This window comes from Rana temporaria, chromosome 5 (assembly GCF_905171775.1).
Source record: "Rana temporaria chromosome 5, aRanTem1.1, whole genome shotgun sequence".
NCBI classification, from domain to species: Eukaryota; Metazoa; Chordata; class Amphibia; order Anura; family Ranidae; genus Rana; species Rana temporaria.
In genome coordinates this window covers 300040978-300065119 of record NC_053493.1, presented here as the reverse complement: position 1 = coordinate 300065119, position 24142 = coordinate 300040978, and the positions used below count along the sequence as shown (strand labels likewise).

General features: G+C 42.3%; 1 protein-coding gene across 1 annotated transcript in view; it reads left to right on the top strand.

Annotated features, from left to right (window-relative positions):
- CLUL1 (clusterin like 1) overlaps positions 1-16869 on the top strand; it is a 60060-nt gene extending 43191 nt beyond the window's left edge. Inside the window, exons 5-8 of the mRNA XM_040354039.1 lie at positions 3788-4214; positions 7774-7893; positions 11223-11437; positions 16375-16869. Coding sequence (XP_040209973.1) covers positions 3788-4214; positions 7774-7893; positions 11223-11437; positions 16375-16551 — 939 coding nt within the window. The 3' untranslated portion in view covers positions 16552-16869. The remainder of the gene's footprint in view (positions 1-3787; positions 4215-7773; positions 7894-11222; positions 11438-16374) is intronic.
- The last annotated feature ends 7273 nt before the right edge of the window (positions 16870-24142 follow it).

Here is a 24142-nt window from a genome sequence, read left to right as displayed (position 1 = left end):
CCCTGCTGAAGTAAAGGAGGCTTTCAGTAATGTTTCCAAGCGTTTATCAACCGGATCCTTAAACACCTGTACGTTTTCCACCGGACAAGTTAAAGATTTGTTCACATAGGAGATGGCTGCGTCCACCGCCGGGGGCGCCCATCTTTTGGAGAATTTCTCCTCCATAGGATATAAAACAGAGAATTTTTTAGGTGGTAAAAAGACTCTATCTGGCTTAATCCAATCCTGAAACATGACCTCCTCGAGTAGAGGATGGATCGGGAAAACTGCGTTGCTTTGAGGCGTTCTTAAAGAGCCTAAAGCTGAAACCGCCGATACTTGAGGTTCTGGTATGGGTAACTTAAATGCCTCATCGACCATGTCCGTTAAGGCCTGAACCCACAAACTTTCCCCTTGGGAGGCTGAACCAGACCCCTCAGTATCCAGATCCTCGATCTCTGAACCACCCTGGTCCAAAGCGTCAAGTCTATCCAATTCCCCTAGGGAAAGGATTTCTGTGTCTGAGGGTTCTTGCTCGGGTGACGGAGACCTAGTCCGCTTTCTACCCGATATAGCTTTAGCTATCCTTTTTGCCATTCTTTTCTCTAGTTCACCTAAAGAAACAGCAAGAACTCTCTCAGTGACAAAGCCGGGGTTGGACTGACCTGGATCAGCCCCAGCACCAGATCCCCCAGGTCCCATCAAGGCGTGCCCTGATATGTCCTGTGGGGAGAGCAGCGGCATAGCCGTGTCTGAGCCCTCGGATTTTGCGGGGGAATCCCCACCCCTTGTACCCTCTGACCCAGAAGGCATGGTACAATACCGAGGTACACCTGCTATCACCCAGCCACAAACGTAGCTAAGGGGATCTGTCGGTTTGGGAGCGATAGAGACTAACGCCCAAACTGAGAAGGGAGATCAGCAGTTCTTTCCCTTCTTCTTTTCTTTTTTTTTTTTTTTTTTTCTTGAAGAGGAAAAGAAACCACTCTGTCTCCCACTAAGTATTGCCAATAGCCATCTGCTGAAAAAAGGAAAAGAAAACCTATCTGCAATTCTTCCTTTCGCCACCGGGTGTCCTCGGCGTGCTCCGCTCTGTGTCCTCCTCTCCTCTAGCTCAGGATGACACTGAGCTCTTGGCAGCTAATGGAAGGACCTCCCCTTCCTTTATTTGTGATTCGCCGCCCACCGGGACGCGCCCCCACCACGGAAACGGCGCGAAAATCGTTTATATCTCGGGCACGCGCGCGCGCCCGTCGGCGGGGGCCATCACACATGGAGGAGGACGGAGCAGCGCAGGCACCCAGGCAGGTAAGCCCTTTAGGTAGGTCACAGACCTCCTTTTAGCATGGGAAAAGACTCCCCTCTTACAGAGATCCCACACCTAGCGCCAGCAGCCCAGCTAAACAACACTTACCAGGGAGGTCACATATTACTGGGGAAAAAAGATTGAATCATCCTGTCTCTGTCATAGACATAGTGATTCCTTGCCAATGCAGAGCATACCCAGGCCTGTCCCCCTGTGCACCCCCTGTAGGGAACCTGCTAAGAACCAAGTTCCGCAAGCTCCCCCAATACTTACCTGCTCCATGCCGCAGGACTTTTGCACAGCAAGAGGTCCAATCTTCCCCCATCTCCGTGGGTGGCGTCTAGACCTTCAGGCCCTGGGTTCCTATGAAGGAGCCACTGTCCTGGGCCCATATAGCACCCTGGCAACAGAAACATTAGGCCCCCAAAGGTTTCTAAGTTCTGGGCCCAGGGTCCAGCTCTCTGAACAGAAAGCATTATGGGCTACACCCCAATGGTTTGGGGTCCGGTTGCTGACCACTTTAGCACTGAGGCCTTTGGACAGAACCGGTTAGCCCACCTTAATCCCAAGGATGTGGAGGTAAGCTAAACCATGACCAACACCTAAGACACTGGCGAAAAAACTGAGGTACTCCTCCTATGGGAGGGGGTTATATAGGGAGGGGCACTTCCTGTTTGAGATTGCCAGTGTCCATCACCTGAAGGTACTCCATATAACCCACATAGTAATGAATATGCCGCTCTGTGTCCCGTGATGTACGAGAAAGAAATTGAGTATTCTCTTTAGACAAAATTTCAGAAAAATGCATTCAATAAATTTGAGATAAAATTTTGCCACACCTTAGTTGCTATAAATGACTTTGCTTTGGACATTGTTTTGCATATGCCAGTAAGTAACTTATCAAACCATTTTTTGCATTTGTTCTATCAATCAATTTTATTTAAACCATGTCTATAGTCCAAGCCTGAGAAAATATTGATGGTTCTGCTGCATGATTTTAATGTTGCAACAAACTAAGGCCACACTCTGTTAATGTTAACCGTGCATAAAATCTCAGCTTCAGCTCAGTCCCTTCACTATTACTGCACCTCACTGGCGTGTTTCACCCTCATTGAACTTGTAGAAGCACTTCCACAATTACCGTATGCCCAATCTGGGTGAACCATCTGAGAGGGGTATGGCTGGCGGGAGGGGACTGAGTTGAAGTCAATATTTTGATTAAAAGATTACGGTTGACATTGACAGAGTGCCGTCTTGGTTTGTCATACCAGTGAACACTGTGAACACATTGGAATATTTGTGATTAGTCAGTACCTGTATAATCAGGTGCTTTAAGGCATAGAAGTAATTATTACTGCTATACCACTGAAGCTGGAGAGGAAGGCTCGAAATATCTATATATATATGGCTACCAATGGAGAGTACTGTGTATGTGGCTGCTGCTTTAGGTACTGATAGGTAGATTCAGGTAGACTGGATTAAATTTAGGGCGGCGTAGCCTAGCCTGTTTAGGCTACACCGCCGTAAATTAGCTAGGCTAGTAGTGATTTTCAATCTACTTACCTGCTAATCTACGGCGGCGTAGCCTCAAACGAGCGGGCGTAAGGGCGCCTAATTCAAATTGGTTGGAGGGGGGCGTGTTGTATGGAAATGAGGCTTGACCTCACGTTTTTTGCTACTGCGCATGCGCCGGGCGCCTACATTTCCCAGTGCGCATTGCGGCTAAGGACGCCGTACGGGCCTATTGATTTTGACGTGGACGTAAACGACGTAACTCCCGATTCGCGGACGACTTGCGCAAACGACGTAAAAAATTCAAACCTTGCGGCGGGAATGGCGGCCATACTTTAACATTGTTATTCCACTTCATAGGTGGAATAACTTTAGTCCGCCTAAGGCCTTACGGAAACAACGTAATTCAAATGCGGCGGCCGCGCGTACGTTCGTGAATCGGTGTACAAGCTCATTTACATAATCTACGCCGGCCACAATGGAAGCGCCATCTAGCGGCCATCAACAACATTGCAATCTAAGATAGGACGGCGCAAGCCATCGTATCTTAGATATGTTTAAGTGTATCTCTGTTAGAGAATACACTTAAACATAGGTCGGTGCAGATTCAGAGTTAGGTCGGCTTATCTGTAGATAAGCCGGCCTAACTCTTTCTGAATCTACCTATGAGAACGCAACTTTACATTCAGGTATATATATGTTATTGTGAACATTGCTAGCAAAACAGTGTGGTTGATTTAATAAAACTGGAGAGTGCAAAATCTGATTCAGCTCTGCATTGAAACCAATCATCTTGAAGGTTTTTTCCAATGCTTAATGGAACAAGCTGAAGATAGAAGCTGATTGGCTACTATGCACAGTTGCACCAGATTCAGCACTATCCAGTTTTAGTAAATCTCCCCCAGTGATACATACTGTGTATGACAATTTTAAGGACCACTTTTGAACAGTCAGATCATGTAATTTGAATGGTGAATTTTCTTTGAATAGGACCATGAATTATTTAAAGAATGGCCACCAAGTCTAAATACCGAAAGCACTGAAGTAAAAAACACAGGTGAATATTACATGACTGCACAACTGAGCCAGGCAGAGGACATGTTTAGCAAGCTCATTTCTGATGTTGGCCTTATCTTTAATCGAAGCACTGTATTCTTCACAAACTTCCAGAAGGCATTTGATGAGTCATTTCAGAAACTTTTTCTCTCGGATGTTAAACACCCAGAGACCACGACTACTGTGCCTCGGAAGGACCCCGTCATCATTTCAGACTATTTTGAACATTGGGAATTTTCTAGCTTGGTTCAAGGTTTATATGAATTTGGACAAACTTTTTTTGAAGCCATGAGTGACTTTGTCATTACGATGTTCAAAAAATTGAACAGTGATTCTGAAGATTTGTATATACCAATGGAAGGTAAAACAAAGTTTATTTATTACTCTTTATTGGATTAATTCAAAATTTAATTTGTACACAATTGTCAGTTAACCAAGAAACCAAATCAGAATATGAATAAATACTACACAGGGCTCAGTCTAGGGTAGAAAAATCTGATGGGGTGGGACATTTTAGCTGATAGGAAAGTCTTAACCTTGCTTGGCTTTGGAAATTGTGAGTTCTGATTTAATGCATGGTATAAGGCCTCCAGTGTCAGCCCTTTTACTAATAAGTGGGAATGCTCAATAGCATTCCCAGTATTGTTATTTGTTTTTTATTATTCTTAGATTTAACATTGAAGTCAATGAGAGCATGCTTCAAATCCTTAAAATCTTGTTCCGCTACCAAAAGTTTCAGCTCCTTCATACTTTCATCTACAGACGCCAAAGAAACTTTAAAACGTTCACAAAATATTCAGCTATCCGGCTATATCTTTTCAGTTTGATATCTTTAACAGTTTTTGTGAAAAACCTGTTTAAGTTTAGTGATCTTTTCAGGAAATGTTATCGATTTAACGGAGTGTCTCTATGGGGCTGGTTAGAGTGGATGATGTCATCGCTACAGCAAAATTATCTTTGTTCCTTCTCTATAAATTGCTCTCACGCCCACAAGATCTACTTGTCATACACAATTTATACATCAAAACGTAGGTATTTTTATTTAGATTCAGGCAATGTTTTGTGATATACCTTTTACTTTTGGCTGGTTGAGCTTCCAAATGACAAGAGTTCTACACTTTCTTTCATTGACTGTCCTGTATAAAATTCTTCAGATTTCCCAGCGAAACGCACAGCAAACGTCTTTTTTAAATCGCTGACATGCCCACATTTTTAAGTTTGTCTCTAACGGTGAAGTCGCTGTTTCGATAGCATGTACTGTTGTGGATTTATTAAGGCTTGTTTGAAGGGTTCTCTCCCTCATTAGGTGTGGGGATTAATGATCAAATAGAGGCTTTATAAGTACTGAAGGAACACTGCTTGTATGTCCTAAAGATAGTGTAGTGGTTATGGTGAATGGATTTGGTGTGGGTTTAGCAATTCAGCTATTTAGCATTCCCATGCATTTTCTGCAGGAAATGCATTTTCTAGTTGTTTAACCAAACAGGTTTGCCAGGTATACATTCTCTTCTTGTTCCCAATGAGAGTCTTAATATTGTCAATAAAGTAATAATATTTTCTTTGCATTTCAAACATTTATGCCATAATTTAATTTGTGAAATTGACTTGTCTGGAACTTTACAATTTCTGCTGCCCACACTAAATGAGTCTCATCTCTCCCTCTGCAACTTGTAATGACATGGCGAATCAATGTAAACCGGAAGATTAATCATCTTATATGCATCAATAAAAAATAATAATGTTCAGCAAATTAGACCAGAAATCATACTAAGCTATGTCTAAAAAATCAATATCTACAATTTCTATTTTGTAATATGCCTTCTCTGGTAGAAAATTTCTCATCAAATATAGAGAAAGCTTATACAAACTGAGTTGGTTTAAAAATTTCCACAAAATACCTACAGTTGTGCTCATAAGTTTACATACCCTGGCAGAATTTAGGATTTATTGGCCATTTTTCAGAAAATATGAATGATAACACAAAAACATTTATTTCACTAATGGTTAGTTTTTGGCTAAAACCATTTATTATCAATCAACTCTGTTTACTCTTTTTAAACCATAATGACAACGGAAACTACCCAAAATGACCCTGATCAAAAGTTTACATACCCTGGTCATTTTGGACACAGGTTGACACAAAGGGGTTTAAATGGCTATTAAAGGTAACCATCCTCACCTGTGATCTGTTTGATTGTAATTAGTGTGTATGTAGAAAAGGTCAATGAGTTTCTGGACTCCTGACAGAACCTTGCATCTTTCATTTAGTGCTGTGCTGACGCTTCTGGATTCTGAGTCATGGGGAAAGCAAAAAAATTGCCAAAGTATCTGCGGGAAAAGATAGTTGAACTGTATAAAACAGGAAAGGGATATAACAAGATATCCAAGGAATTGAGAATGCCAATCAGCAGTGTTCAAACTCTAATCAAGAAGTGGAAAATTAGGGGTTCTGTTGAAACCAAACAATGGTCAGGTAGACCAACCAAAATTTCAGCCACATTTGCCAGGAAAAATTTTCAGGACGCAAATAAAAACCTACAAATAACTTCAGGCGAAATACAGGACTCTCTGCACTTGAAGAAAGCCATTACTAAGCAAATGCCACAAAATATCCCGCTTACAATACACCAATCAGCACAGAAACAAGCCTCAAACCTTCTGGCACAAAGTCATTTGGAGAGATGAGAAAAAAAAATAGCTTTTTGGCCACATCCATAAACGCTACATTTGGAGAGGAGCCAACAAGGCCTATGATGATGTACACCATTCCTACTGTGAAACACAGAGGTGGATTGCTGATGTTTTGGGGATGTTTTGGGGAACTACAAAGGCAATTTGGTAAAAATGTATTGCAAGATGAATGCAGTATGTTATCAAAAAATACCGGAGGAACATTTGCATTCATTAGCCAGGAAGCTGCCCATGGGACGTACTTGGACATTCCAACATGACAATGATCCAAAACACAAGGTCAAGTCTACCTGTCATTGGCTACAGCAGAATAAAGTTAAGGTTCTGGAGTGGTCATCTCAGTCTCCTGACCTCAATATCATTGAGCCTCTCTGGGGAGAGCTCAAACTTCATGCAAGACAGCCCAAGAATTTACAGGTACTGGAGGCCTTTTGCAAAGAGGAATGTTCAGCTTTACCATCTGAGAAGATAAAGAGCCTCATCCACAAATACCACAAAAGACTTCAAGCTGTCATTGATGTTGAAGGGGGAATTACACGGTATTAAGAACTGGGGTATGTAAACTTTTGACCAGGGTCATTTTGGTAGTTTCTGTTGTGATTATGTTTTAAAAAGAGTAAACACAGTTGATTGATAATACATGGCTTCAGCCAAACACTAACCGTGAGTGAAAGAAAAGTGTTTGTGCTATCATTCATATTCTCTGAAAAATGGCCAAGAAATCCTCAATTCTGCCAGCGTATGTAAACTTATGAGCACAACTGTATGTGCCTTTTTAGGTCTCCTTTGTTTAAATAAATTCTGTTGTGCACGGCGCAGTTATGAATTTAAAAAAATATATATAATTTTTGTAGAAAACAGTAAGATTACGTTTACGCTGGCTTGCCCATGCTCTGAAAATTATTCATGGTGGTAGCTTTTTAGAGTGCAGCTAAGCAGTTGCTGTCAGGCTTTCAGGAAGCGATAGTGCCTCGTCCTGAATACCTTATTTTGATGCACAGCATCACGCCTGTGGCATGTGAACAGCTGTGTTGTAGGCATTAGGTGGGTCGGTTGGAGAGTGGTAAAACGGCAGCTTAACTGCTCGTTTTTACTGCTTCCATGTGAAAGATGCCCAAAAGATGATTTGTTTGGTTGTGCGTTAACACATTCTATTTTGCCTTGCAAACTATTTTTGAATATTTAAAAAATCAATGTTGCTCATATTAAAGTATGTATTACATTTTCAGAGGTTCCTGCTAATTTGAAAACGACACCAGAGAATCCAAAATGCAACAAACTTCAAAATGCTACTGAATGTTCTCTATTTCAAGAAAGGTGTCAGCTATGTTTTGAAACTGTGACAAAAGGTACAGTTACTTAATACTGTAGGCAGTGTGTGTGTTGTGTTTGTCAGTGTAGGCATTATATAGAAAAAGATATGCATTCAGAAGTTTATGCTGATAAGAAGTGTTTGAATAGCAAGGGAGGTCCAGAAACAATCGTGTACATGTACATTTTGTGATTCCATTTTGTTTATACACATAACTGATAATCTAAAATTGTGGAAAGCTATGGCCATACACCCCACAAATCACAGTGCATTTTGAATGTACATTTTGTTATTTGTTTTTTAGAAATCATATTTTTACTAGTATCAGTATTTAGACAAAACTACCTGCATGACAGTTAGGAAAAAAATTCCAGACAGGCCCCCATGCAGCTTCAAAATGTGATATCTACAAGGATGTACAGCTGGATTACATTGTATGTACCAGCTAGATATGTGCCAAAACACACAAAAGCACCATTATGGAGAAAGAATGCGACATAAGGTTTCTTTCTGCAGACCTGTTAACCCCTTAAGATACATTGCACCCATTCTCTTTAGTTCAAGTGTGAGACCTCGTACACACGACCGAGTTTCTCGTCAAAAACCAGCAAGAACCTTGCTGGGAGATATTTTTTTGCAGAGGAAACCGGTCGTGTGTACATTTTTGTCGAGGAAACTGTCGAGAACCGACGAGCCAAAAAGAGAGCAAGTTCTCTATTTCCTCGACGGGAGTCCAAATTGGCTTGTCGAGTTCCTCGACGGGCTGGTTTTCGACAAGAAACTCGGACGTCTGTATGCTAAGAAACCCGCGCTTGCTCGGATTAAAGTATGAGACGGTAGTAAAAGTAGCATTTGTAATGGAGATAACACATTTTTAAAGCTGTAACAGACTAAAAAGTGCAAATCGTCTCTTAACAAACTTTTATTTAACACGCAAACACATGAAATTAGCAAAAGCAGCCCCAAGGGTTGTGCCAGTGTAATCGAACTTCCCCTGCCGTTGTATGTGTTGTATGTCACCGCGTTTGAGAACGAGGAGATTTTGGCTTGACTGTGTGTACGCAAAGCAAGCTTGTCGAGTTCCTCGACAAGCCTAACAAGGAACTCGACCAGGAAAACTATGTGTTTCGCCTTTCGAGTTTCTCGGTCGTGTGTACGAGGCCTTAGATCTGCTCTCTTGAACACTGGGTTCTCCCTTCCACACTGATAACTGGGAGAGCTTTGACCCCCAAAACCTCAAAGCAACCTCACGTTAATCTTTGTGGGGCTTTCCAAGGTTCTGGACACAGGGACCTAAAGTCTTAAATCACACGGCACGACACCAGTGGATGTAAAGATCATTATCCACACTATAAGAACCCCCCTCTGGGACACTGGACAGAATTCAATCCAGCAAGATTGAGATTACCAGTATCACTACACTCTTCTGATGTCTTTGCTCTTTATCCTTTACACAAGTTCTTCCATCAAGAATAAGTAAGTAAATAAATAAGGATGAGCTCCGGCGTGTTCGCACAGTCCACATGCAGAGCCCGCCAGGAAGTTGGCACCACGCTGCACTAATCGCAGGCAGGGAGACATTTCCCGAGCTCTGCAGCCCAGCATCAGGACAAGTCTCCCTGCCTGTGATTAGCGCAGCACGGTGCCAACTTCCTGGCGGGCTCTGCACGTGAACTGTGCGAACACGCCGGAGCTCATTCTTATCCATAAATAAACAAATGTCCATATGGGGACGCCTCTCAAAGAAAGGGGAATTCTTTGAGTAAAATAAAGTTTGCATAATCTTCAGTCAAACACTTAATTTCTTCCAAAATTACAGTTTCAAACAGAGGGGCCCAGTATTCACACAATTCAGATAATCATCCCTATAACATCTTTCTCCCAAAAAGGAGGTAAACATTTTCCTTCCCTCCGTCTCCAGCAGAGAGCAGTCCCAATGTGCCCCTGAAGGGGAGAACACAGCCCAATTGTACATTATGGATGAAAAATCCAACCCTAACCCTATGGACCCCTTTCATTTGGGGTTCTAAATAGTTGTTAGGCAGCATTCCTTGTCAATCTTTAGTTGGGTGGGGTGGATGCGTACAAAGAATGTCAAGAAGTAACACCACTTTTCAAAGAGCACTGATAGAGCCAGAATGTGAATGAAACTAAATGTGGGTCCTGGGTGACAACCCAATAGAGAGGCGCTACATCCCTCAATAAACAACAGAAATTAATTAATAGAAGATTGGCATTTTTAAGGCACTATAGAGGATACAAAAACCCATATTATAAAATCCATAATATTTATTCAAAAAGATACAGAAAAATAATAAAATATCCAATCTTGTTAAAAAAAACTCTAAAGGGATAAAGAGTTGACCCCTGCATACCTAAGAGGTCACTCTGTCAAAGGAAAAGATCCATAAGCCTCACATCATGAAGCAGATAAATGGCAGCCTCAGCCTGGACTCCAGCCAGGCCTCCCCCTAATGCCTGGCTGGAGTCCGGGCTAAGGTTGCCATTCATCTCACTTCATGTACATAGGTCTGCTTCATGATGTGCGGCTTATGGACCTTTTCCTTTGACATTGCTAAGGCTTGGAGCTAGGATGGGCTCCCTGACCCTTCCTGCAATCACAGCGGTCTAGTTGGACTTCCCCTCTCTACCCGAGCAGCACATAAATTTGGTCTTTTTGGGTCACAAGAGGTCACTCTACTATTGAAACATAAATACGGTTGTGTATTTTATTCTTTTTCTTTTTGAAAAAATATTACGGATTTTATTATATATTTTTTTATTATCTATAGTGCATTTAAAATCAAAATTTCCCATGAATTTTTTTCTGTTGTCGATTGGCAAGTGATGCTGCCTAACAACCATTTAGAACACCAAATTAAAGGGCCCTATACTCACCTCCTTTTTCTGCTAAAGACCTAAAGCAATGGATTTACTAAAGGCAAATAGACTGTGCACTTTGCAAGTGCAAATGCTCCAGAGCTTAATAAATGAGGGGAAGCTCTGCTGACTTTCAACATCCAATCATGTGCAAGCGAAAATTATGTTTTTTTATATTTTCCTGGCACGTGATTGGGTATTCTTTGCAAAGTGGAGCATCATCAAATTTACTAAGCTCTGGAGCAACTGCACTTGAAAAGTGCACAGTCTATTTACCTTTAGTAAATCCACTTCATAGTCTCTTGGAGCATTTTTTTTTGCAAAAAAGGTTAACTAAGAACTAAAAAAATAAGCACATACATATGGAAACTCATGTAATAAACTTGTTAAAATATTTTTCTTTTCTGGAGCCACATAATAGCAGTTTGTTTTTGTGACATTTTCTTCTACTATGTCTCCCTCATTGTTGTTTCATTGGAAAACAAGACTGTCCCGATGTGATAGAACTACACTTGAAGTCTGAGTCAGCACTGAAGTTGGTAAATGTATCGTCACATCAATATGATGATGTTGTCCAGCTTTCACAGCAGTACAATGATGACATGTTTAACATAGTAAGCCAAATGAAAGAAGAATATGGATGGGTGGCTGAACATACCAACACAACTTCTGGGACAAAGACATTGTTCAGCATAGAAAAGGTAAATCATACAAAGTCTAATCAAAAATGCGCAAATGCTGCTTAAGTTAAAAACAAACAGTTTTTTTATGACACAGTTTTTTGGAATTTGAATTTTAAAAAATCTGTTAAAGCGGGGGTTCACCCTATAAACAAAAAAAACATTTTTTTTTTCTTCTAGCATAAAATGAGGCATAGTAGCGCGAGCTACAGTATGCCTGTCTTGATTTTTTTCGCCCGGTACTCACAGGGCAATCGTACATTGAAGATACCGACTCCCCGCGGGGAATGGGCGTTCCTATCCAGACGGAGGATAATTGACGGCCGGCTCTGGCACGTCACGCTTCTCCGGAAATAGCCGAAATAGGCTTGGCTCTTCACGGCGCCTGCGCATAGTCTGTGCGCAGGCGCCGTATAGCGCCGTGAAGAGCCGAGACCTACTCCGGCTGTCTTCGGGGAGCGTGACGTGCCAGAGCCGGCCGTCAATCATCCTCTGTCTGGATAGGAACGCCCATTCCCCGCGGGGAGTCGGAATCTTCTATAGATGATTGCACTGTGAGTACCGGGCGAAAAAAATCAAGACAGGCATACTGTAGCTCGCGCTACTATGCCTAATTTAATGCTCAAATGTTGCTATGGAGGGTGAACCACCGCTTTAAGCAGATCTAAAACCAATCACTATGCTGCCATAAACACTTTAGTATGTTAACCACTTCAGCCCCAGAAGATTTTATCCCCTTCCTGACCAGAGCTATTTTTACAATTTGGCACTGCATCGCTTTAACTGTTAATTGTGCGGTCATGCAATGCTGCAACCAAAAAAATTTGCATTCCTTTTTCCCCACAAATAGAGCTTTCTTTTCCACTGTGGTTTTTATTTTTTGCGCTATAAACAAAAAAAGAGTGACAATGTTGACAACATAACTATATTTTTTACCTTTTGTTATAATAAATATGCCCAATTTAAAAAAAAAAATTGTCCCATTTGTGCTTCTGTATCTTCACCCTACCACACTTGCTCCAGATGGAGACTACTTTACATGTAAATGGGATGACACATTGAGCAGGCATGTTTGGCCATTGTCACCATCAGGAAGCCAGTTCAGAGTAATGATTTGCAGCCAATGATAGCGTGCATGGATGTGAACAGGAAGTGGCTACAATGAGGCTGCAGGAGATCAGGAGATGCAAAATAATGTAAAAAAATGCAATGCATATTTTTGGTGCGTTGCTTTATGTAGTGCAGGGCGTAATCATTCCACTCATCTATTACCTTTTGGACAGTTGAAAATCTACACCTGTAATTTTGGACCAAAAGCTCACATCTGACTTTTCTTGTCTGAATTTACGATTGTGTGTACATTACGCTACATTCACACTTGAGCTGAGCGTTTTCATTTTTTTTTTTTTTTCAGACGTTTTTCATTTTTTATAGGTGTTTTTCATTTAGGTCTTTTTTTTACTGTGGCCAATAGAAACCTGTGTAAGGTATGTAGTGATGCTAGAAAAGAGGGGAGGGAGCTGCTGTTGGAGCTGAAAATGCCTGGAAAAAACGCTAAATTTATCATTGTTCAGGCATTTGGTCGATGGGGACAAAAACGCTAAAATCTGTACTTTTATAAGTGACAGGCGTTTTTCTACAGGTCACAAAACGCTCAAATGTTAACAGGGGCAATTGAAATGAATGGGATTTTGATTGTTGAGCGTTTCTAAGCGTCAAACTGAAAAAAGTGTGAACGGGGTCTAAGACAGATAACAAGAGGGCACTGTGTCAATGTACACAAATTCAAGAACAGTGCTGCACTAGGTCGGTCCACATGTCATCCAGCTTGTCACTGACAATTGCACACATATGTGTTAATAGATGACACTGGGTAGTGCGTGCAGCTTTTTTATTCACAAACTTGGCACTTTCACACGGGGCGGATCAGTAATGATCCGCCCCATGAACCTCCACTTGCTCAGCGGGGATCGCTCCGTTGATCCCCGCTGAGCCGGCGGATGACAGGGCGGTCCCCGCACACTGTGCAGGGACCGCCCTGTCTTTTCTCCGCTCTCCCCTATGGGGGGGATCGGTTGAACACGAACCGTCTGTCCATGTTCACCCGATTCGATCCGCCAGATGGATGGAAAATTAGGTTTTTCCTCCGTCACACTTTGGCGGATCGGAGCGGGTCGGATGTCAGCGGGCATGTCACCGCGGCTCCATAAAGGAGCATGGAGCGCCCGTTCAGGTCCGCCTAAAAAACTGGCAGGCGGACCTAAACGGGCCGCCCGTGTGAAAGAGCCCTAAGGCACATTTTTTATTTATCCTTTGAAGGATGAAAAATGGACATCAATGCATCTCTATGGAAAAACGGATATGAATGGATGATCATCCATTTACATCTGTTTACATCCGCTTCCGTCAACATCCGTTTTTCTGTTAGAAAAAATGGATTGAACGAAAATCAAATGGAAATGGACAAAAGGTCAGTTTTTGCATTAAAAATAGCTCCAGGACTCAAGTGGTTAAGGACTCTAGCTGGCAGATGTAAAAAAAAAAAAAACTGATGTAAAAACAGATGAAAAACTGATGACAGACTGATGTAAACTTCATGCGAAAAAAAGTGACTGAGCTGATGAAACAAATGGTCCGTATGTGTGAAAGGGGCCTAATGCGTTTTGTGCACCCAGGTGTTTAATCACAGAGTGGCATCTAGACATTCAAACTCGCTTCTTAAAACATTATGCCCCTTCTATCTCCCTCCATTTAGCATGTCAAGTTGCATGCCAAACCGAAGCCTATTGCCGGAAACAGGACTGTCCCAAACGGTGCGACGCCGAATTTGCGGCGCCGCACCGATTTGCAAAAGTAGTTCCTGCACTGCTTTTGGCGACTTTGGGGGCGATTTCAATAGACATCAGTGCATGAAACCGCATATATGTCTTTCAAATCGCCCCCGAACTTGCGCTGAAATGTGGGTTTTAAATCTTGCGAGTGTTCAGCTGAACTCACACAATTTTCACACCCGCGTTCAGTGTGAACAAGGGCTTAATCAAAATCCTGCTGTTGAAAATTAAGCCACCTTGATCCCATAAAAAAAAAATCACTGATAATAATATCATATAAAAAGAATATGAACAAACAACTATATAAACTAATTTAGAACATACATGGTCACATATAGTAAATAGTCAAGCATGCAATATTGAAAGAATGTTTGCATAAAATATATATAAAAATAACCTAAAAATAATTTAGTGAGATTATATAGATAGGGGCCCAGATCCACAAAGAAATTACGCTGGCGTATCTGTTGATACGCCGCGTAATTTCTAAGATGCCCCGTCGTATCTTTGTTTTGTATCCACAAAACAAGATACGACTGAATGTGGGCTCGATCCGACTGGCGTACGTCTTAGTACGCCGTCGGATCTTAGGTGCATATTTACGCTGGCTGCTAGGTGGCGCTTCCGTCGATTTCCGTGTCGAGTATGCAAATTAGCTAGATACGCCAATCCACAAACGTACGTCCGCCCAGGCGCTTTTTTTTACGTTGTTTACGTAAGGCTTTTTTCGGCGTAACGTTATCCCTGCTCTATGAGGCGTACGCAATGTTAAGTATGGACGTCGGGCCAGCGTAGAATTTTCCGTCATGTACGTCGTTTGCGTAAAACGTTTGCGAATAGGGCTTTGCATAAATTACGTTCACGTCATCTAGGCATTGAGCAGGCGTAATTTAATTTGAAAATCCGACGTGATACTGAGCATGCGCGCGCATGCGCCGTACGAAAAAATCGTAATTTACGTGGGGTCAAGCTTGTTTTACATAAAACACTCCCCCTGTTCATCATTTGAATTCCGCGCCCTTACGCCGGGAGATTTACGCTACGCCGCCGTAACTTTAGAGGCAAGTGCTTTGTGAATACAGCACTTGCCTCTCAAAGTAGCGGCAGCGTAGCGTAACTACGATACGCTACGCCTGCTAAAAAATATGCCGCCCTACGTGGATCTGGCCACGGATGTCTTGTAATCCAGCACCAGACTTCATGTCAGGACTCTCAGCTGTGTCAGCCCATAGAAGAAAGTTAGGGGCAGTCTGTTGGCCTGATCCACAAAAGGGATACGCCGGCGTATCTACTGATACGCCGTCGTATCCCTGTTTCTATCTATGGAACTGATCCACAGAATCAGTTTCACATAGATAGGCAGAAGATCCGACATGTGTAAGGGACTTACACTGTCGGATCTTAGGATGCAGTACCGTCGAAATCCTAATGCAGTTTCTCGTCGAAATCCAGCGTCGGGTATGCAAATTAGCACTTACAGAGATCCACAAAGCTTTTACGCTTTGTTTTTTCTCCGTAAGTATTAGTTTGCCGTCGCAAAATTAGGGCTGCTTTTACAAGGTGTAAACTTAGTACACCATGTAAAAGTAGACCCTTCTATCCCGCATCGCTATCATTTTTTTTTTAACATTTTTTTTCCCCGCCGCAACTCGTTTTATTTTTTTTACGCCCGTCGCGATTCTCAAAACCCGGCGCAACGTAAAACCGCGCAAAGCACGTCGGGAAAATAACGTCAGGAGCATGCACAGTACGTCCGGCGCGGGAGCGCGCCTAATTTAAATGGGACTCACCCCATTAGATTAGGAACGCCTTGCGCCGGACGGATTTAAGTTACACCGCTCAAAATTTCTAGGTAAGTGCTTTGTGGATTGGGTACTTAGGTAGAGATTTTGCGGCGGTGTAACTTAAACGGGAAAAATTAGGTTACGCCGGGTTTTTGTGGATCAGGCCCTGTATTTCTGGCAGGATCACCAGGTATATTACACTACTAATAGAGGTTTGACAACAAACAGGGGACGATATACTGTAATTGTGTGGAAAAGCTCTGCCATTTATTGAATTTTCACACTTTACCTTATTGCTGCGATTTTTGAATTATATTGACAAAATCTTCTCTTCTTTTTGTAGGTGTCCTCTAGTCCAAGTACAAAGGACCAGAATGTGTATGACACAGTTGTTGAAGTGAAAATCTTTGCTTCCCCAAATGTTGTGATCAGGCTTCCAGCCAATGTGGATATTGATAGCCAGGAATTCATACCTTATGTTGCAAAGAAAGCATTAGAACATTACAAACACAATTTTTAATAGCTAAAATAATAATAATATGTCAGACTTTGTTGCATAGAATGTTTTTCAACATTTCAGAAAACATTTTTTTTTTTCATGATTTGTTGTCCTTTTATCTTGTAGTAGCTTTTCACTCCAGAATTTTGATTGTTTTTGTTTAAATGAATGCAGTGTTGTGCTGTTGTATTGGAGGCTGAAGTATGTTTGCAGTCATCCTCAGATCCTATTTTATGGCTCAGTTTACGGGACGTACTAAACTGCATATTGGGATGATTGGATTATTGGCTGCAATACTGAGAACTCTCACTAGATGTCAGTGCACTTTATACACATATATATGGTAATAAATCTGTTGTTTCTCAAAATGTGTATAAAGTGCACTGACATCTAGTGAGAGTTCTCAGTATTGCAGCCAATAATCCAATCATCCCAATATGCAGTTTAGTACGTCCCTCGGTTTACACCACAATTTCTGCATTCTGCTTGCATTCTGGATGCGTTTCTGCATGCGCTTCCAGTGTGCTTTTGATGCATTTTGCTGTGTTCCACTGCATTCAGCTTTTAACTACACTGAAACATACTGCACTGGTGTGAACTAGGGCCATTGGAGTAAATGGAAAGCACTGCGCATGTGTTTTTGATGCTGAATAAAAACCCATTGGACTGCATCTGGTATAAACCAGCCCATAAACAACATGAAATCAAATCTGTGGAAGATAAAAGTGGACTGGATAATAAAACAAATTAGCGTAAAGTTTTGCAACTGATTGGACTTCTTCATTGCCAGTTGTGAAATATTATTTTTACACAATGAAATTGTGTGTCAGTGTCTATAATTATTTCCCATATTCCTGTATGTTGTGTTCTTTAACTTGCCGACCAGCTCATGTACATTTATTGCGGCAGGTTGGCTCTCCTGTGCGAACCAACGTACCTGTACCTTGGTCCGTGCAAGGAGGATAGCAGGGGCTAGCGTGCCGCCGCATGCCGTGGGATTGTGCGTCCGGGTCCGGTGGACTCGATGTCTGCGGGTGGCCCGGAATCGCTGTGTGCAGAGGCAGAATGGGGAGCTGCCTATGTTAGCAAGGCGATTCCCCGTTCTGCCTAATAAGATGTCAGAGATCTTCTGTTCCCAGTGATCGGGAGCAGTGATCTCTGTCATGTCCCAGTGAGCCCACCCCCCCTACAGTTAGAACACACCCAGGGAACACACTTAACCCCTTGATCGCCCCCTATTGTTAGTGTCATTTTTACATTGATCAGGGCATTTTTAGCACTGATCAATGTAATAATGTCATTGGTCCCCAAAAGGTCAGATTTGTCTGTCGCAATAAAAACAATAAAAAAACAATAAAAGTCCCTAAATCTATGTCGTAGTTTGTAGACGCGATAACTTTTTGCCAAACCAATCAATATACGCTAATTGTATATCGACTTAAACTGATGAATAAATTTGTTTTGTTTTTTTTTATATATTTTTTGGGGATATGTACTATAACAGAAAGTATTTTTTTTTTAAATTGTCGGTATTTTTTTGTTTATAGCGCAAATTAAAACCTGAAATGTTTTCAAATACCACCAAAAGAAAGCTTTATTTGTGGGGAAAAAAGGACGTAAATTTTGTTTGGGTACAGAGTCGCACAACATCGCAATTGTCAGTTAAAGCGACGCAGTGCCGTTTCGCAAAAAATGGCCTGGTCATTAATGGGGCAAATTGTGGGGCTGAAGTGGTTAAAATGCACTTTCAAGAGTCTTTTTAAAATGTTCATACTCCCCGCTGCCACCACCAGTTGTGGAAGAGAGTTCCACAGCCTTATTTCCCTGACAGTGAAGAACCCCCTGCGCAGTTTAAGGTTAAATTGCTTCTTCTCCAATCTGATTGTGTGGCCCTGTGTCCTCTTACACTCCCTGAGACTGAATAGTTTTTTTTCCTATGCTGGGATCACCATTGAGATATTTGTAAATCGCTTCTCCAGTGAGAATACATTTAGTTCTTATAGTTGTTCCCTCGTAATTGAGGTCGTCCAGGCCCCCTATTCATTTTGTTGCTCTTCTTTGGACTCTCTCCAGTTCCAGTACATCCCTTGAACATCCAGACATCACTCTGCTGGTCATTTTAGGCACACTTTTCCAATCAATGGACAGTCTCGTGTTTGTTTGTTGCTTTTTATTAGGGGATTAAATTTAGATGGGGAAAAGGGACATGATGAATCTTTAGTAATGGAAATAAATGTAGTTGAATCTAAACTGACCGTCTCTGCTACTTCACATCTCCTCCAGCACACTACTTGCGATCACTTGCTTTCCCTATGCCGCGTACACACGACCGTTTTTCATGACGGGAAAAATGCAATTTTTTAAATTGGTCATTAGTCATTGGTGTGTGGGCTCCAGAGCATTTTTCTTGACGTGAAAAATGGGCATTAAAAATTTAGAACATCTAATTTTTATCGTCGTTTTTCACGTTGTCGTTTTTCACGTCGTGAAAAACGGACGTGTGTAGGCTTTAACGAAGGAAAAAAACGTGCAAACTAAGAGACGGGAGCACTCGTTCTGGTAAAACTAGCGTTTGTAATGGAGATAGCACATTCCTCATGCTGTAACAGACTGAAAAGCACGAAGACTGAAAAGCGCGAAACGTCTCTCACCAACCTTTTACTAACACGAAATCAGCAAAAGCAGCCCAAAGGGTGGGGCAATCTGAATGGAACTTCCCCTTTATAGTGCCGTCGTATGTGTTGTACGTCACCGTGCTTTGCTCGAGCATTTTTTTTTTCACGATCGTGTGAATCACGTCGAGAAAAATGTTGTTTTTTCTAGGACATTAAAAATGGTTGTGTGTACGCGGCTTTACTTTCCAGATTTCTGTCACCATTAGAACATGGCTAGGTCTCACTCTGAATAGGTCCTAACATTTTCCTAGTAGCAACCGTTTTAGAAGAAGATAATTGTGCCAACTGATCCTTGGTGGACTACTGCTCCCAGCACGTTCGATACAAGTCCTGTGAACCCCCCTGGATGCAGCAACTTAACTCCAAAAACATCACAGTCTCTCCCTCAGGCTCCACATCCAGTCCTGGCATGTCTCCCAGAGCTTCTCACTCACCGACCCCGGCATGGATCCCTCCTGAATGACTTTCCTGGCCGTGCTCCCCACTAATTTCCTCCTGCTCCTGTTCCAGGACACCTCTCAATGACCGTGTAAAGAGAGGCTACCTCCCAGCTCCCGAGCTCTAGGCATGAGGTACACCGCCCCTCCAGAAAGGAGGTCTCTCAAGGGCCACCACAGCCTAACAAGCCATCATTTAGTTCTTCCACCTGACAACTCCTCCCACAACAGGCTGACCATGGGTAAATATGGGCGGCCTGTCCCCTGCCAATCCTACTTGGGGATTGGTCAGGGCTCCCAAATACAACCCATGTCACTCCAGCACGCCGCCCTGGCTCTTTTCCAAAACATTCTCACTGGAAACAGGGGAGGTGCCCAAGAGCTGAGGCACATGTCAGTCACCTGCTGCTACACTAAACCCCTCTCCTGCCCCCAGATCAAAAACAAACAGGCCTAATTTGCATCTAGCACACCTGTGCTGGCAGTATACACAAAATATGGAAAAACAAAAAACCGCGCTTCCACCACAGAGTCTATAGGCAGCAGCTGACGTTGGAAAAACAAAGCAATATATAGTATAAAAAAGCCGCGCCACTCTAATAAATTCAAAAACAATGTCAGTCAATAAATGAAAATTGGTGAAATCCCCATGTAGGCAATAACATCAGATGGAGCCTTAGGTTTGCTTGATGAATGACACTAGGTTCTTAAATTTAGTCAAACTTCGAACACCCAGGTGACATGCATGCATTTGGTGCAAATCCTCCACCGTAAGAATAAGCTGCTTACCAAACGGCAAGCCTTTATTGCAATTGGCTATAGCCCAGCCACGGCCTTTCAATCCTCTGGATACTCAGGGTGGAACACTTATGTTAAGCAGCGAGATCCAAGCCTCAGCAATAGGATGGAAAGGAGTTGCAGTTCACTCTCAATAACCCCCTCAATAGACAGCAGCAATCAAGCGGTCCAGACACATACACCGGAAGATAAAGAAGGGGCACAATAGCGTGATACCGCAGGATAAAATATATTTAATAAAAGTAGTGTACTTACATCAGTACGAGTAAAAACAGCGTGTGACAACAAACAGTAAAGCCGGCCGGCTTGAGGAGCCCTCCTCCTTGGCGTGGTGACGTCACTGACGCAGCCTCCCAGACGCGTTTCGTCACTAATGGACGTTTTCAATGGGGGTGTTGAGAGTGAACTGCAACTCCTTTCCATCCTATTGCTGAGGCTTGGATCTCGCTGCTTAACATAAGTGTTCCACCCTGAGTATCCAGAGGATTGAAAGGCCGTGGCTGGGCTATAGCCAATTGCAATAAAGGCTTGCCGTTTGGTAAGCAGCTTATTCTTACGGTGGAGGATTTGCACCAAATGCATGCATGTCACCTGGGTGTTCGAAGTTTGACTAAATTTAAGAACCTATAGTATACACAAAAACCCACTACTATAGCACCTTCCTAAATGAAGAGGGTGCTGCACTTATGGTAATTAACTCCTTGCGACCCAGGCTGACGCGAGGAGAAAAAAAAGGTGATCACCGGCTTATGTGCAAGGGACATTAGTCCAAAAGAGGAAGAGGCACATCTGTGCCCACCATTTCCGCCTGCCAGTCCCACCTGCTAGTGCCCACAGTGCCCACCTATCAAGGCCCATGAGTGCTACCTATCAATGCCCACCAGTGGTGCCAATCAGTGCCTCATCGGTGCTACCTAGCAGTGCTGCCTATCAGTGTAACCTACCAGTGCTGATCAGTGCCCATCATTGTCACCCATCAGTGCCCATCACTGCCACCCATCAGTGCCCATCACTGCCATCTATCACTGACAGCGATCAGTGCCACCTATTAGTGCAACTTCTCAGTGCCCACCAGTGCCATCTATCAATGCCCTTCAGTGCCACACATCAGTGCCACCTCTCAGTGTCCACCAGTGCCACCTTATCGGTGCCCATCAATGCAGCCCATGAGTGCAGCCTATTGGTACGTCATTGAAAAAAAAAACATTACATGTTTGCAAAATTTTATAACAAAATATAAAAAAAAAGAAAAAAAAATTATTTAAATTTGGGCTTTTTAATTTTTCTTAACAAAAAATAAAAACCGCAGAGGTGATTAAATACCACCAACAGAAAGCTCTATTTGTGGGGAAAAAAATGATAAAATTTCATTTGGGTACAGTGTTGTATGGGGTTTAAGTGCCCAGTAATCAAGTGGTTAAAAATGATACATTTGTAACAATGTTTTCACAGTGTGTCTTTTACCAAAAAGAAACACTTTGCATTGTTAATGCTGTGACATATTCTGAGTATTTGTCTCCCTCTTCAGGCCTCCTCTTTTAGTTGCACCTACTCACAATGACTGTAGCATCACTGGTGGTCTGGCTTCATGCACACAGGACGTTTTTTTAAAAAGCAGGGTTATAAAATGCGCCAAAAGCCGCATTTTGCAAATACATTTCATTTAGGTATGTCAAGCGTCTGGGTGTTCATTCATTCCATTGGCCAGAATATGAATTTATTATGACCACTGGAATGAATGAACGTTGAAGTGTTAAACACACCTAGCACTTAAACATTGGAAAGTTTGCCTATGGGCGCAAGGATAAATATTCTAGCATAGAGAAGCATTTAGAGGCAGAAAAAAAAAACATCAAATGCCCTTAATGAACTGAAGGATATATGGGATTTTTACATATACAAACATAATAGAAAAATGAAAAACTGTTTTTAAGTGCTTTTAATTTTAGGTAAAGAAGAGTGAACTGGTGCTGGCAATGTTTCTGTACTATTACTGCTAATATATCAGTGAGTGTTCTGTGTTATAACAAAACGTAATCTCTCCAGACTTAGATAAGAAAGTGCTCAGATCTCCCCAAAAAAATAAAAGTGACTTTAAATATAAGGACACTTACCTGCCCCTGGATCCAGCGCTGTCCTCACCCAAGCTGATTCTTCAATCAGCTTCGGGTGCAGGTACCGGCATCTTCACTAAGGCCCCTTTTACACTGGGGCTTTTCTCAAGCGTTTTTCAAGCGTTATTCGAGCATCATTCAAACGTTTTTCAAGTGTTATTTGAGCGTTATTCGAGCGTTTTTCAAGTGTTATTTGAGCGTTATTCGAGCGTTTTTCAAGTGTTATTTGAGCATTATTCGAGCGTTTTTCAAGCGTTATTTGAGCATTATACGAGAGTTTTTCAAGCGTTATTCGAGCGTTTTTCGAGCGTTAATCAAGTGTTAGTTGAGTGTTATTCGAGAGTTTTTCGAGCATTTTCCAAGCGTTATTCGAGCGTTTTTCAAGCGTTTTTCAAGCGTTATTCGAGCATTATTCGAGAGTTTTTCGAGCGTTATTCAAGCATTATTCGAGCATTTTTGAAGTGTTATTCGAGCATTATTCGAGAGTTTTTCAAGCGTTATTCGAGCGTTTTTCAAGTGTTATTTGAGCGTTATTCGAGCGTTATTCAAGCGTTTTTCAAGCGTTATTCGAGTATTATTCAAGCATTTTTCAAGTGTTATTCGAGCATTATTCGAGAGTTTTTCGAGCGTTATTCGAGCGTTTTTCAAGCGTTTTTCAAGCGTTATTCAAGTGTTATTTGAGCGTTATTCAATAGTTTTTCGAGCGTTATTCAAGCGTTTTTCGAGCGTTATTCAAGCGTTATTCAAGCGTTTTTCAAGCGTTATTCGAGCATTATTCAAGCATTATTCAAGCATTATTCGAGCGTTTTTCAAGCGTTATTCGAGCATTATTTGAGCGTTTTTCAAGTGTTATTTGAGCGTTATTCGAGAGTTTTTCAAACGTTATTCAAGAGTTATTCAAGCGTTTTTCAAGCATTATTCGAGCGTTATTCAAGCGTTATTTGAGCGTTTTTCAAGCGTTATTCGAGCATTATTCAAGAGTTTTTCGAGCGTTATTTGAGTGTTTTTCAAGTGTTATTTGAGCGTTATTCAAGCGTTTTTCGAGCGTTATTCAAGTGTTATTTGAGCGTTATTCAAGAGTTTTTCGAGCGTTATTCAAGCGGTTTTCAAGCATTATTCAAGCGTTATTTGAGCATTATTCAAGCGTTTTTCAAGCGTTATTCGAGAGTTTTTCGAGCGTTAGGCCCCTTTCACATTGGACCCGTAGCTGCGTTGGCGGTATATCGCCGCTAAAAATAGCGGCGCTATACCGCAGAGTTTGCCGCGGGAAACGGCCGCTAGCGGTGCGGTATTAACCCCCGCTAGCGGCCGATAAAGGGTTAATACCGCCCGCAATGCGCCTCTATAGAGGCGCATTGCGGGCGGTATTGCCGCGGTTCCCATTGTTTTCAATGGGAAGGAGCGGTAAAGGAGCGGTATACATGACGCTCCTCTCACCGCTCCAAAGATGCTGCTGACAGGAGATTTTTTTGTCTCCCGCCAGCGCATCGCCTCAGTGTGAAAGCCCTCGGGCTTTCACATTGAGTCTGCAGTGCAGGAGTTTTTCAGGCGGGATAGCAGCGCTATTTTTAGCGCTGTACCGCCTGAA